The sequence below is a fragment of the Teleopsis dalmanni genome, chromosome X (assembly GCF_002237135.1).
Source record: "Teleopsis dalmanni isolate 2A chromosome X, ASM223713v2, whole genome shotgun sequence".
Taxonomy (NCBI): Eukaryota; Metazoa; Arthropoda; class Insecta; order Diptera; family Diopsidae; genus Teleopsis; species Teleopsis dalmanni.
In genome coordinates, this window is record NC_051848.1 from 78,580,639 (window position 1) to 78,596,607 (window position 15,969).

Genomic DNA, 15,969 nt, shown 5'->3' on the forward strand with positions numbered 1-15,969 from the left:
CCGCGTAACAGTCAATAAATGTTATATTAAATTATAGGTAAACTAAATTTAGAAATTTATTAACGTAATAAAATGAATACAAAAAATTTATTGTATTCAATAGTTTATTAGGATATTGATATATAATTAATTATTTTAATGGTCTGTCAGCAAGAACCTATGGGTTGCACTCCGATTGATTCTCTTCAATAAAGAACCTTGTGATATACGATATTTTTTGTTTTTTTATCAGGCGCAAGAACAAATAAAGCAGATGGTTTGCTACACGTGAACATGCCACGTACAATTGACCATGTGAAAAACATGCATTTTCTAGATTCAGACCACAAACACTAAAGGATTGGCCTTGTGATTAATTTATAGTCATAGCGAATGCAAGCCGAATAGGAAATTGAATTCGTTTAAACTCAAAGGGCATATCGATTGAGATCATTGGAATCCTCGGAATGAGAACTTCATCACTTTTGAATTTTCCTTTGAGTATCATTGCGTGAATCACATTGGCCATCACTTTTGTTATCACTAAACGCGTTCCATTGCATAGTTTTGGTTGGTTTAGATTTCGAAGCATAATGACTACCGAACCAATCTTTAATTGTAAATTGTGCGATGGTAAGCCAGGCACATCCAAGGAGTTCAAAAATTCAGTTGGATAGTTGGTAGCTTCTTCTTCGTTTGTTACACAGTCAATAGATTTAAATGTATGCAGAGTACCAACGATTTGATTTTGAATTACAAAGTTTAAGTCATTCACATCTCTGTTCTTAGCTGCCAAAATTGCTCGCTCACTCAACCATTTTTTGTTTTTATGATTATCAATGATGTTCGGAAATACTTCATGGATGAGTTCGTCTTTTGATGAGACGAAATTGCAAAAATTTGAAGGAAATGCAATTAATCCGCTCGATTCTTCAACAGCTACACGGCCATTACCGATTAACAGCAATTGCTTGGAGAACTCTTCAGCAGATGCATCGTTTACCAATGCAACTCTCATGTTTGTTACCAGCTGAAGTTTCTTCACATAGCGCCAAAGATTTGATGATTTAAGGCAAGCATTTATTTCGTCGACAGCAGTCGATTTTGGAATGACTGGGAGTGTTTGGCGAAAATCGCCAGACAGTAAAATCATTGCGCCTCCAAAACATCTCGAGTCATTGCGAAGATCTTTCAATATTCTGTCAAGTGCTTCTAATGCGCGTTTGTGCGCCATTGTGCATTCGTCCCAGATGATGATTTTAGATGCTACTAAAACTTTAGTCATTGCAGAATGCTTCGCAATATTACATATCGGTTGCTCGGTAGTTTGAAGGTTTAACGGCAATTTTAACGCTGAATGAGCCGTACGGCATCCTTCTAACAATGTAGCCGCTATTCCAGAAGAAGCAACTGCTACCGCAATGTCGGATCTCGCACGAACAGTGGCCAAAATTAATGACATGAGGAATGTTTTAGCAGTCCCACCGGGGGCGTCCAGGAAAAAAAAGCCACCATTTTCTTCATCAATCGCTTTCATTAATGTATCATACACTTCCTTCTGTTGCGGATTCAATAGAGGTACATTAGTTTGAACTAATTGTTCTAATTCATGTCGATCATATTCACGTTCACGTTCCAATTCTCGATTAAATGCGTTATTTATTCCACGATCAGGAGCTGGCATTCCTTATCGGACTAACAAACTACCGCAGGTATGGTAACATATGTCTTCGATCAAGAGCAAAGCCTGATTATGCATTTCATCATTCACCTGAAGATCGGGATTTCTTGAACTGACACGAATTCTATGTAAAATGTCTTCTGACATGTTATCCTTATATTTGTTCCACATGTCACGTGGATTTGATGGTATATTGAAATCAATATTTATTTATTATATTTGAATTTATTATATTTGAAATTTCAAATATTTGAAATATTTGAAAAAAAAATTTAAAAAGAAATCAATATTACTCAAACTGTCGAACTGTCAACAGTTTGAAACAGCATTTACAAATTTATAATTTTTGCTAAAATTAGTTGATTTTCCCAATATTTTATAATGTATTCTGCTATTCGGAGCGGAGACGATTCCAACAAATCAAAGATAATTAAAATTGGTTCAGCCGTTCTTGAGTTATGAGTGGTGTAACTAACACGACTTTCTTTTATGTATATAGATTAAAGAACAAAAAAATTAGCAGTTATTAGTAGTACAAATAACTATTTTTTGTCCGAACTAAAAATGAATCTCTCAAAGTCTTGTTGTGTGTTAGCACTACGTATGCAATTTTGATGAAATCACCACGTATTACTTACTCATGGATCTAGTTAATTACAAAGATTTGCGCAAATATATATAGATTACATATAATGTTATATTATTCTATTTATCACCACCGTATCTAAGTACTGCTCACTTTATAATGTCACACTTTTGTGATATTTCGAGATATCTTAACGCTCCAGTCTATCAGATTTCTCAAAGGACGGTGGCTTATATTATTCTATTCTATATTATTCTTTCTTAATGAATCATTTTATATTAAAAGGAAACTTTACATTGCTTGCAGTAATAAACTTCTAACTCATCATGTGGTTTCTTTGATTCTGCCAAAAAATCAATATTAGTTCTGTCAAACGCTAGTAATTCTTTACCTTTTCTCCATGAATCAGGAACGATAATACCATGCTTTAAATCTTCCAGGTCAACATATTTGGCTATCATATTATCAACCGAACATGCTTTTAAAAATTTATGTAGAATGATTATACCTAATATAATGGAATGTAAATGTTTCAATTTAATTCGAAGAGATTTCTGTATAACTTTAAATTTTGTTGTTAAATGGCCTAAAGTATTTTTTTCACCAATGATGCGCACGATTTAAACGTTAATTAAATACCTCCTCATGTTCAGGAACGATCAAGGATCTTGGGTGTGAATATCTTGAAAATAATGATTGGTTGAATTGCTTAATGATCAGCATAGAGAATTTCTTTCGAAACAGGAGTTGATCCAGTAAGTAACCGATCAAATACTTGAGAACGAGCCAGAGTCTGCTATATCCATGTCCGGACAGCTAACAACAAAATCATGAAATTTAAAAATTTTTTTTAAAATTGGAACCGATCTGATTGAATTTGTATGGCTATAAAAAAATAAAAATGTAGACGGTTTTTCGCTTCACGACCAATTTTCTCGGAACGGATCGAAGCCGTTAAGCTAGGTATAGGTGTAATGAAAAAATAATTTTATTTTATTTATTTTATTTAAAGTTAAAATTTTAAGTAAGTTTAATTAAATAATAGAATGTAATTCAAATATCGCGACGTTTCTCAAAACACAACTGTGTTGGTCTACTGTCGTTCATACTGGCGGTGGGCCACGTACATACTGCAAATGTGGTCGAAAACTATTGGACAAATTGTTGAGGTTGTCGCAACACTTTGGTTGTACAAAATAAACAATGCAGATTATAATAATTAATACCAATAGTACTAGAACCGCAGGTCGAACTATACGATATATCCAATTACATTTAGGTGCTTTGTTGTTTTCATCATCGAAAGCGTCCACATCACGATCGACAGTTGGTTCACTATCTGGGTGATTATCGCTACTAGATGTCTGCTCTGTTGATTTATTGTGGGAATGAGTGAGACTATTGGCTGCATTTTGCTTACTGGTTGGAGCATGTTGGTCACGTTTGTTTTTGTAAATGGGATTTGAATCTTGTTGAACCTTTTGTTCACCATTCGTTAAGATTTTTTGTTGTGCAGTTGCAATGGGTCGTTGTTTCATATTTTGATGCGCTATTGCAACACTTACGATTAAATCACGGTAAGTATTTTGCAAGTTCTTCATATCTGCTTCAGCTATTTTTATCGAAGCTGCAATTGATTTAACAGCATTAGAGCCACGTGTGAATAACGATTCTAATTTCATTGCTAAGTGATGTAATGCAGTCAAACGTTGCTTATGTTCTAGCAACCGGTCGTCAAAAATTTTACCACAATCGGTTATATCCAAATTTGAGAGGGAACTAATTAATGTCGTGAATTGTGCTATGTGTAGCATGTGGTTTAGATCTGGTTGTTCGAGCATAGTAATTAGTTCAGGGCTTACATTCATATTCTGTGACAGCAAATGTGCCACTAATTTTACGCTTTGTATTAATTGCACGGGCGTGATTTGACTGTTATTTAAAGCAACTATCAAACCTTTTACAGCGCAACGGTCCTCATTGAGAAAAGCATGGAACTCCTTAAGACCAGTATCTAATAAGCGCCAATTTACCATTGATTCTTCCAACTCATTGCATGTGGTATTAACTCTCACTCTGGCTTCATTCCAAGCGAAATACATACCAACAACTTCATCCTTTAATTGGCTGTAAAGCTTGCTTTCCGATTTCATCAGAGGATATAGATCCCACTGGTTGCCTAAGTTAGTATTTGCGGTTGCTAATAAAACTGTTGATGTTACTTTTGTTCTTTGGCTAGCATTTGGAGTAGTTGACAACGTTTTTAGCTGATTACCATTCCTGTTTGGAACTGTTATTTTTAGAGTAGTTGATTCTGGTGCTATAAGGGAAGTGGTGTTATTTGCTGAGTCATCTTTAGATATAGGTTCTTTAGGTTCTTTTTTCTCCAATACAATTTTGCGCTTCATTGCCACTTTTACTGAAGCGTTCTCCAACTTTTGATTGTTCAAAGATGCGTGTAGCTTACTTTCCCCTTTTGCTAGCCAACTGTGGACGGAAGCATTTAAACGTCGCATGTTGATGAAGAAGTTTTGCAATTGCATACTTTCATTCTTCAGCGACTCAATGGCAATTTGAATTGCTTGTTTAATATCAAATAACTCAAATGGTGATCGGTTACCCAAACGATAAATTTCGTGCTTAAGTTTAATCATCTCGTTTTGCATTTTGTATGCCATTGTTTCACTTTCACACCAAAACGATAGTTCCTTCCAAGTGTCAAAAGTATATATATCTTTAGTCTGCCTGCCATATTCTGTTGAAAGTACCGCACAAGACAGGTCGCGCAAAGAGTTTGGAAGTTTTGAACGTAATTGATAAGTATGCGTACTTACCGAATGGTTCCAATTTTGTTGAAATATGTTATGAATTTCATTGTCATCGTTGGAATTATTGTGTATAGATGTAACTATACTCTTATTTACACGTTTAGGCGAGCGATGATGTTCATTAACTTTACAGCTATTGTTAAAAAAATCGCTTGCGGAGGTGCAACGAAATGCTTGAGTTGAATTACTGACTTCTAAATCAAGTTTATAATTTTTTGAAACTGTTCGTTGTTTTTGATAGTCAAACTTTTCATCTCTAAAAGCGGTAAGTGAAGATGATAATAATGTGAACGAACTGCTTGATTGACTGCCTAAAAATTCTTCATAGAGTTTACGAACCTTTGGTGATTTAAGTTTACGTTTACGTTCTAAACGGAGTTTTCGACGACGTCTAGTTTGGTTGAAGCTGTTTGCTATGCCGTCTCGTTTTATAATATTTACCTTATTTTGTTGAAACGAATCTGTACGTGGCGGTGACAATGCATCTAATTTCTTTGTGGCTAAAATGGATGAATCTGTAAGCAAATTCGAAAGTTCATTCTTGTGTATATTGCCATGTTTAAACAAACGTTCGCTATAATAACTTTTAATAGGTGATTTACTAGATTCTTCAACTGTGGAACGAACATTTGGATCTTCAGATGACAATGAATTTAATGCTGAGATTCTCATCAAATCATTATATAGACCTTTTGAATTATTAACATTTCTTGCTATTTCCGTTGCAGTGGTTAATTGTGACAAACACAACGATGAGTATGGATAGTTTGACTTCCAGTCTAAATGGTTTCGATGCCTTTCGACTGTTTTGACAATATTTGAACTCTGTTTATTCTTATCAAAACCATTTTTAGAAGTATTATTCGTATATTTCGAAAAATTTCCATGAGATTTTTTATTTGTTTGCACGTCAGTTGCCGTGGAACTAGTATAATTTTTAGAAAAATCAGACACCGATTGTGCAGGTAGGTCTGTTTCAGATGATTCATCAAAAGCTTCACAATCGTAACTACTACAATCTTTAGGTTTATTGATTCCTCCGATAATATATTCTTTGTTATGCATTAGTGAACGTGTCGTTGGTTGATCGGGCGATTTCTGTACACGTGACGATACTTCTCCCATAGCCGCATATTTATAACTTTGAAATGTGTCCGAATTAAGTTGTGGTCTTGAATGTGAAAATTTTTTGGAACTAAACATTTGGCTTGGATTGACACTAATACTGCGGACGTTTGAACGCCCGCCGAAACATAATTTATTTTCAAGACTACTATTATGTACTGAAGTTTCTTCATTCTCTTTATCAGAATTGTTGTGAACAGAAGCAGTTGTAGTGATTTTTATTGGAGTAGAAGTTAATACTCTACAATATTGAAATTCAGCGTCAAATATGGAGGAATTTAACGTGATACTCGAAGAGTTAGAACTCAAACAATCCAAATCGTCGTCAACTGGTGTCGTTGTATATGAATCACTTTCACTGCTGTTCGATAATAAATCCGTAGATTTGTCTAACTTATTTCCCATGCACTTATGGATTTGCATTGCGCTTGCTGGAGACTTTGTTGCTATTGACAAGTGTTTCTTATCAATATTGGAACATATCAATCCACTTAACGATAATGAATTATTATTTTTAGTAGAAAAATATTTTTCTTTGGTAGCATTATCACTATCGACATACGCCTCCAATGAATAATCATCTTTGTCATTTTCGATGTCGCTGTTTTCGCTTGGTGTCAAGCTCTTATTAGTTATTAGACCATCTAAATAAATTTGCACCTCTAATGCTTTTAAACATAGCAAATGATAACAATTTTCTAAACGCTCTAGGTTTCCTTCACATTTCATCAGACCCGCTGCCAAATCTGCGCTTGCGCTTTCTGGTTCACTGTCAGCATTGAAGTTCTTATACCGACTTGAAGAATTGGTAACTTTAGTTTCAACACTGGAAGATTTTATTGTGTGAGTTGCTGTTGAAGTTGTATGTTTCAATATTTCACCAGTGGTTGAAAAATATAAATTGTTTTGTGCACCAACTGAGTTTGAGTTGCTGTTGAATAACTGAAATGCTTGCAGCTGCTGCCCGTTCAGCTCTTCTTGATATTCTTGGTTTTCTTCTCTTACATGTGCTGCACGTAGGCATCTACTTATGCCATGAGCATGCGATAATAATTCTTGGTATAATAACGAGTATTCCTTTTTTTGTCGCTGCAATTCTGCAAAACTGAAGTTCGCTGCTCGTGATGACGTTAGTGCAATCGATAGCTTCTGTTTCATTTCACATAGCCAATTAACTAAGTCTGTAGTATTCCCAAATAAGCTGTTATTATGATTTGTTTGATCACGTTTACTATTGCAAGAGTTAACTGATTGAACGATTGGTTTATTTTCAATTTCCGTCTGAGTTTCTTGGCAAATGTCTAATAGACTTGTGTTCATAATGTAATTGTAATTTGCTTGTATAATATTCCACAAATCATCTTTGTCAGCCCCAACTTCACTGAATTCAGCAGTTTTCTTCCCACCATTATAAGGCCGCTCAACTCCTAGTTTGGTATCTAACACATCATTAGTTTTTTCTGTTTCATCACAGAGCAGCGATAACACTGACGATGTGTTTATGTTGACGGTCACAGCATCGGCATTAACAATAACCTTGGTAGTGTTACCGACTGATTGAGATTTAATTGTTTTATCGGCGAAGTTGTTTTCACGTACATTTTCATCGTATTTCTTTATGTTGATGGAATTACTGTCGGAGGCTTGTGTAATAAAGCAATCTTCTGCCGTACTTGACAAAGTTGGAACCGCTTCATGAATTATCTTATCAGTCCCGGTTTTAGCTATTGTGCTTGTGTTTGTCGTCATTGGTTTTAAATTTGATGACGTCACATTTTGAATTTTATTGGTTGCTTGATGGTTCTTAGTAGTTTTTATCACATTCTGTTCCATCGCAACAAATTTCGCTTATTTGTTAAATTTTTTTATTTTTATTTAAAGCCCACTAAATTTCACTATTATTCACTATTCACTTTTTTTAGCAAACATTTTTTGCAACTCTTTTTTTTGCATTGAAAGTGTCTTACAGTAAATGCGTGTGCAATTAAACAGGAAACTAGTTCGACTAGTTTGAGGAAATGCACGCAGAGTTGCAACCAGACGAGATTTTGAAAGATATTTTTTGGTTGCTACCCAAGAATTGCCAGTGCCAGAATAGCAACGATGTTGGGAGGTTCAAACCGGAAATGGAACACGAAATTTTTCTAAGTTTGTTAACTTGTTAATATTAGCTAAATTAAAGCTTTTTCACGAAATAAGAAATATGATAGCTAAAATATTCAAAAAATAAAAAAACCAAATTTTTTAAAAAAACTGACTTCTTGTACTTAAAAAATTATTAAAAAACAAGTCAGAGTTCGATGGAACTGCGTGTATATGTGTTTGAACGGCAAAAAATAAGCTTTCAAATAAAGTAAAAATCAGAAAAATCGTATGCGTGGAATTCGCACAAAATCATGTTAAAAATCAATGTCCCAAAAACAACCTTTAAGTTGCGTTTTAAAGTTGTGTCGATAATGTAGTGATATGTTGGTACTTAGGTCGTGTGCAAGTTGTGCTAAGTTGCGTTTTAAATGAGGAAAATTCTAAGTTGTGTCGATGATGTAGTGATGTGTTGGTACTTAGCATATTTTCGAGATGGCTAAGTCGAGACTAAATCGCCAGGGCTGTCACTTTAGTATGTTCATAAGATAATATATTCATACATGAATTTAAATGAATATATGAATATAGAAAATTTCAATAAGAAATAATTTTATTAAATCGTTTTGTTTTATTTATATTAAAAAAAATTAATCATCGTAATTATAAGACTGTTAACCGAAGAGTGATCACTTTTTGCATATATTTTTCATTATTTAATAAGCATTTGCAATAAATATTGTAAATATTTGTATTTTCTAAAATTTTTATTACTTTTATTTAATATTATAAACATTTATTTGACAAAGTTTTATTATAGTGGCTGTTTCCAAAGAACTAATTGAATTGATGGAACTAATATTGCTTGGACTTGGCAATATTGTTTTGATAATTTATGATGTTTGAATAATTTTGTTTGTGTTCAACAATATTTGTGAACAATTTATATATTAAAAAGGTGAAACAACTGGTTCCACTTTGGTAGCCAAAGTTAAAAAGTGCACAAAAATGTAAATCTGCCTTTAGTTGGGTAGTTCATTTTACTGAGCTATCGCCAAATGATGTGGAACAAAAAGCTGAACATAAAAAGGATGATAAGGATGAAGGATGAATCTTTGGAAGTTTTACAAATGAACCTAACACTTGCACAACTGAATGACTTAGAAGAAAATGGTAGGGGTTTAATCCACAGGGCAGCAGACCACAATGCATTTAAAATTTTACATTTTTTACTCAATTGGGGTGCTAATGTAGATTTGCGTGATGGTGAAGAACAGACTGCGTTACATTATGCTAGTTGTGGTCACGTTGATTGTGTACGTCCCTTACTATCATTTAATGCAAATAGTAAACTTATTAATACAAATGATCAAACGTGTTGGAATGCTACTGACAATAATGATAATCGTATGCTGTTGTCTTTATGACAAATACAATTTTTGATTTACCTATTTAATTTTAATCTTGTAGTGGTTGTAAATACGGTTTTAGTAACTTAATTATTAAATAAAATAAAATTCGATTTATACAACACAATTATTTTCTGAATTTTTTATTTTGTATAAATGTAAATATACTTCGTGACAGTTAACTCTGAATGATGGTGGCCTAAATAACTTCAAAATTAGGGTATCATACTTTAAACCAATGTTACTCAGTCGCTGATACACGCGATTAGAACCGCTGGACTTTCACACATTGAATTTTTGCCCTTAACGATATCATTTGCTTGGAAAATATTGGTACTATCGGTAATATTGTTGTCGATGCCCAGATAAGTCCTTTGATTTATTGGATCCTACTTGATACTTTTTTCATGCGAACGGTATAACTTCCTTTAAAGTTTTAAGTGGCAATGGTTAGTGGATGCTGATCAGTCCGCTACAAAGTCAATCTTCCCACTGATTCTTACTGTGGCATGGTGCAAAATTTTTCATTTTAAAAATTAGCAGATAAAAAAAACGTAAATGTTATTTTAAGTTTTTAATTTCTAATTGTGAAGATCCAAGAAATGATAATTCAATTACAAATTAATAATCATTTTATGATACTTGGTGTATAAATATATAAATATTTTAAAATTTACTTTTATAATTTCTTAAAAGACATGTTCTCCGCCATTGCAAAATATGTAAACAGAGTATTGAAATCAAAATATATTCACAGCTGATATTAGCTGTCAAAATGCAACTCGCTGACTTTTTTGAACCAAATGGGTAAATGTGTGCAGTGTAAAAATATCAAGGAAAATCCTATTTGGTTTAGCAACAACTTAACTTAGCACAACTCGCACACATCCTTAATAAAAGTTTAAAATTATTTTTTATATATTTCGTAATATTTCTTATATTTCTATTTCTATTCTATTCTATTCTATTTTTTTCAATATGGCGTTTACACAGGTCGCAAATGACGCAATTTAAATCACTCATTTAAAAGTAAGTGTTTACATTGGGTGTACTTAATTTGTTCTCATTTCAAACAACTGATTTGTGCCAAAAAACTGTCGGATGAAGTTAAAATATATCTTTAAATCTTAAAATATAAACTAGAAACTTATTCTTAGCTTCTCACTTGGACAGTGAAAGTGAGTCTATTGGTCGAGTTAAGAAACAAATTAGAAAAAATGGGAAACGAGAATTTAATCAAGTGTTTCATTTTGTGTGCAATATTTGTATTTATAAAATGACATCAATGATACGATAAGAAACTCGAATCTTTAGATACAATTGCAGTTTGAAATGCAAACTGTGTTGAAACAGTTTTTCATAGTTTGATAAGCAGCAATCAACGCAAAGTTGCTTATCTTCACTTTCATTTTTTTTCTTTATATTCGCAATAACTTCACCCCATTTTCTTAAAGTTTTCCTTTTGCATTTTCACACAATTTAAAACATTTTGTGAAAACTTCTCAAGTTGACGCTTTGAACTTTCTAAATTGACGTTTGCTGTATTCATAATTTAATTTTTTTACTTAGTTTTTTTTTTTAATTTAGGAAATAAATTTTTTTAACTTTCAAAATTTTCCCATGAAAATCTCTATTTGACGAGAAGCTATTAAAAGTTATTCAGTTCTCTATATAACTGCAATAGGGAAAGATTTCTCTTTTATCTGTCCAATATGTAACACAAGTTTGGAAAACTATTGCATTAAGTCTGCCAAAGTGTACTTTAGTGAGTTTTCACTTAAATATTTTGGCAGTTAAATATTGAAGTGGCATTCAAAGTTTCCGCGCGATATGAACTTTAAAGTAGTTTTCCATGCACTTCTATAAAATCTTGTATTTCTAATCAAAAATCCTTAAATAAAGTGGATGAGTTATTGTGTGCAAGAAATTTGGAAAACATGACTATTAATCCATAAATGCTATGAGGTATTTGAACAGCTTTAGCATGCATTCTCCAAGATCGCAACAAAAGATTTAAGAGCTTGCCAATGACCTAATAATTAACCTCATGTTTTTTTCATTTCATCAACAAAATTTGAAAATCACTTAGAAAAATTGAAAAATAATAGTTTTAGTTTTTTCGCATATATCACTCCAAACTCTACAAATATACCAAAATTATGAAATCATAAACTTGGAAAGTAAATATCATAAAGTCGACAATGACTAGTAATAGGTTGAAACTAATAGGTGGACATAAAACTACCATAAAACCAAAATAATTTGGGCTAGATTTTATTCCATTCATCGATAGATTTTTTGTAACTTTGATATGATCGTTCGAATGGGTTTTTAATTTTTATAAAACTAGGTCATAAATAGCAATTTAAATTCGATTTAAGTTTTTCGTTGAAAATTATTTGTGTGACGTCAGATAACATATTCTTCCATGGATATTATTCCATGGAATATTCTTTGTGTGACGTGAGATGACGCATTCTTCCACTTCATCATGGCTACCATCAGAAGTTTGAAAAATGTAAGATATGGGTCTTCCAGTCATAAGACATTTTTCAAAAGTGACAGAAGTGATGTCAGTGTCAAAAACTGTGTTTCAACCAATTTAACAATTAAACAGATTTTTTTTTGGTCTAATTAATCGCAAATTAATAAAAATAATTTGGTTGACTAGGTAAAACCAGGTTTTAACTAAATCTCTGGTCTAAATATTCTTACTCGACGCAACATGTTGGGTTTTATTTTCTTTAGCACATGCCACTAAAATTTTCTTAACAAAATTAATCAGATTTATAAATCTGTATGTGGTTAGAGTATATTTTTCTGAGTGCTTTAATTATAATTTATTTTTTGCATGCCTTTAAACTAACTCAGCAGGTTTGCAGTAGATAATCTGCATTCAGAGCAGCAAAAAAAATACTCGCAACTTACGGAAGAAAACATTAGAAACAACAACAATGCTCTTAAAATCTTCAGAGTTACGTTTACTCGCAAAAATGTTCAGTTTTAAGTTTCAGTGCAGGCAAATTTAAGAATAAGTCTATTGTGAATAATCATTGAAAATGTGTTATCAGTCTATTGTGAATGTCCATTGGAAAATTTTGATTATAAGACAAAATCATATGAGCATTTCATTTACTAATAAATTCAAATATATAAATAAATAAATTATTTTAAATACATGTGATAAAAATGATAACTTGCAATACCAAGAGCCTATTGAGATTGCGAATGCATTGATTTCGCAAGATATTGTGAATGGTGTTGAGAACTTGTTGAAAAGCAGTTGTTTTATTACAAGCGATATTTAAATTTTTTTAAAGAAATAGAATGGATGAACCATTATATATCTATTAATTACACAAACGTATTCATTTAATACAGCATCTATATTTTTTTGGTTTTCACTTTTTTTGGCATTTTAGTGTTAGAATTTTTTAGTTAATATTTCAAATAAGTATAGTTGTATTCTTTTGACATGAATGCTTTAATAGAACAACTTCTGCTTGTTTAAGAATCACTTTGACATCACTGCTTAAATAACTAAACATATGACAAGTAAAACAATTTTAAACAAATTTGCAGGTGATAAAACATACATATATAAATACAAAATACCTGCAGATAATTTTTTGATAAAGTTTTTTTATATAAATACAGGTTCGTTATAAATATAGTGAACCTCCCTATACTGAGTTCCTCTCTACGACGAAGTTTTTTCAGGTGCGTAAACAAAATTTGCGTACAAAAGTTTTGCAAGCTGTATAGTACTCGATATGACCTCGTGGGTGTGTTATCCAGTTTATAATAGGGATGGGGACTTTTTTTGGCTCACGACATGAAGACATGGGGAAGAACATCATATGCAATAGCTGAAAGTAAAAATTTTAAATAAAAGAGTGTAATCTCGCTTTCTATACAAGTGGTTGAGAATTTTTAGAGACGTTTGGAAGTTTTTGAGTCTATTAATTTTTTGGTAAAGTTTCTTGACAAGGAAAAAGTCCAACCAAATGAAAGGAAATGCCCAACCAAACAAAAATAACAGTTCTATATAAAAACTTAAATTAAATGTAATATTAAATTAAATAGTCATTCATACATTCATTCATTCCAGTACGTATCAGTACGGGTACCATTTGGAGATTGTGATATTATTGGGTTTTGACTCATGTTTTATATCGAGAAAAAAGAAAAAGTAAAAGGAAGCAAAGCCCTGATGATGGGTTACAAGCGCAATGTCAGTCCTGTAAACTTTGCACGTAGTGGCAGGTAACTTTTAAATAAGCCGTACCTAACCTGGAGAACAGACGCCTTTTGCAGCCGCTCAATATGAGTACCGATACTACGTTGTGGACTGCGCTTAGCTTCATAACTCCTCATTCGACCTTACCGGCAAGGGAGGCACTACCAGTAGCAAGCTACCGCCGGCATTGTTCGAAGATTCTTCGTAACTACTGAGCCTCCTCACCACGTCAAGGTGGCAATCTCCGACGAGGACGAAATTAAATAGTAATAAATGAATATTATTTTTCTAAAAACAAATCAATACATGATTAACGAAGAAAAGTAGTGAAATAAGAAGGATATGAAGACAGCAGCGCATTGAACAAATATTTGAAATTTTTGATAGCTCCAGTTCTTTAGAAGCCAACAGACAATTCGTTTATCTAATTTTCAAACTTCTGACGTCACTAGTTAATGCTAAATGAGCAGTATTTAACACTATTTTATTTTCCTGCAATTGTCTTATAACTTTTTGCTTTACTTTATAATTTGTATTTATTCATTTATTGTATTTTTCCAATGATCGTAATGCAAAAATTTTAAATTCATTAATAAATATTCCACGGATGACAAGTTTATGAAAAAAATTATTTCTTTAAAATATTTAAATTTACACATTAACACTAGCAATAGTAATCTAATTGGAATTTTCCATTTTCTTTCAAAATAATTCACAATAGATCAGTTTAAAATTTGATACCATTGTAATGCGAGTGGCTTATTCGTCAAGCAGTTATACGAAAGTGGGTTTATTTTAGCGGATTTTGTTTTTGCTTTGCATGCTAATTTTTAAGCGACACATGTTTTATTGGAGCATTCATGTCAAAAGAACACAATCAAATGAAATATTACAGTCAAATGAAAACCAATAACATAAACAGCTGTTAACAAGATTTTGCAATAGCATTTTTTTGAAATAGTTCAACATTACAAAGACGCATTCGCAACGACGCACTTACGTATTGTCAACCGACCTATTGTTTAATATTAGCAGAACGGCTACTTGTAGTCATTTGGTTTATTTTGCATGCAAAGCGTGTACTTTGTGTAGTAGAACACATTAAACTCCAGTAATCTTTTTTTAATAATCCTTTGCTTTTTGTTTAAAAACGATGCATACTGTCTACATTTAACTTTAAGAGAAAAAACGAGCTTGACTTCTAGATACAAAGAGGTTTTAATATATCTGAAGTGTGACTTTCAATATAATCAATAGCACTTCATAACGAAAGTGATTGCTCACGATACCTATCTGGAGTGATATAAAGAGTTAGATGCATCTGATAGGATATTATAGAATCAAATTTACCTCTAACCATGATAACCAGACCATTTGAACTTTGTATCCTAGGTCATCAAGAGTCTGTAACAGCTTGTCATTGACCAATAATTGTAGGAGCAGAGATAGAATGCCTCGTGTGGGACATCCTTTGGTTGACTTGACAGTTAATCTCTTTGCTTCCTTTTCAAAGATTATTATCTTATTGTTTCATATTATGATCACTCTATGTATTTCTTTCCTGATCATTACCGTCTAAAACCTTCTCGATCTTACTCGATAGACTATGTATAGCGGTTTCAGTCGATTTGCCCGACTACTAAGGATATTGCTCAATATGTAGAGGTGAAGCATTAATGTATAGTTTCCTAATATATTGATCTAGAATCTTCTTCATTGCTTTAAGTAGAAAAGAAGTGAAGCTATTGGCATGTGGTCCGCTTTTTGCCTGCTTTCGGTATGTAAGCTACCCTTGCCTTAGTCTATCATTTAGGTATCATGCCTAGTTCAAGACCAGTGACGACGCGTGCCCTATCTGGAAGGGTGTGCGGCCCTTCTTTAATGTTGTTTTTACATGTACCAATTATATTAAAATATATGAGATCTTTTATTAATAATAACTATATTATATAAGGCAATAATATAGTCGCAATATTATATTAACAATTCATTAACAAAAGAACATATTAAACAAATTAAATTAATAATTTATATATAAA

General features: G+C 32.4%; 3 protein-coding genes across 3 annotated transcripts; 1 reads left to right on the forward strand and 2 right to left on the reverse strand.

Annotated features, from left to right (window-relative positions):
• Positions 1–352: 352 nt before the first annotated feature.
• LOC119688582 (ATP-dependent DNA helicase pfh1-like) lies at positions 353–1,663 on the reverse strand. Its single transcript, XM_038103255.1, has one exon. It carries the CDS (start codon positions 1,661–1,663, stop codon positions 353–355), a length of 1,311 nt encoding a protein of 436 aa, XP_037959183.1.
• A 1,650-nt stretch (positions 1,664–3,313) lies between these two features.
• LOC119689476 lies at positions 3,314–8,396 on the reverse strand. The gene has a single exon (XM_038104309.1). It carries the CDS (start codon positions 8,030–8,032, stop codon positions 3,350–3,352), a length of 4,683 nt encoding a protein of 1,560 aa, XP_037960237.1. The 5' UTR covers positions 8,033–8,396; the 3' UTR covers positions 3,314–3,349.
• A 985-nt stretch (positions 8,397–9,381) lies between these two features.
• On the forward strand, positions 9,382–9,708 carry LOC119688583 (myotrophin-like). The gene has a single exon (XM_038103256.1). It carries the CDS (start codon positions 9,382–9,384, stop codon positions 9,706–9,708), a length of 327 nt encoding a protein of 108 aa, XP_037959184.1.
• The last annotated feature ends 6,261 nt before the right edge of the window (positions 9,709–15,969 follow it).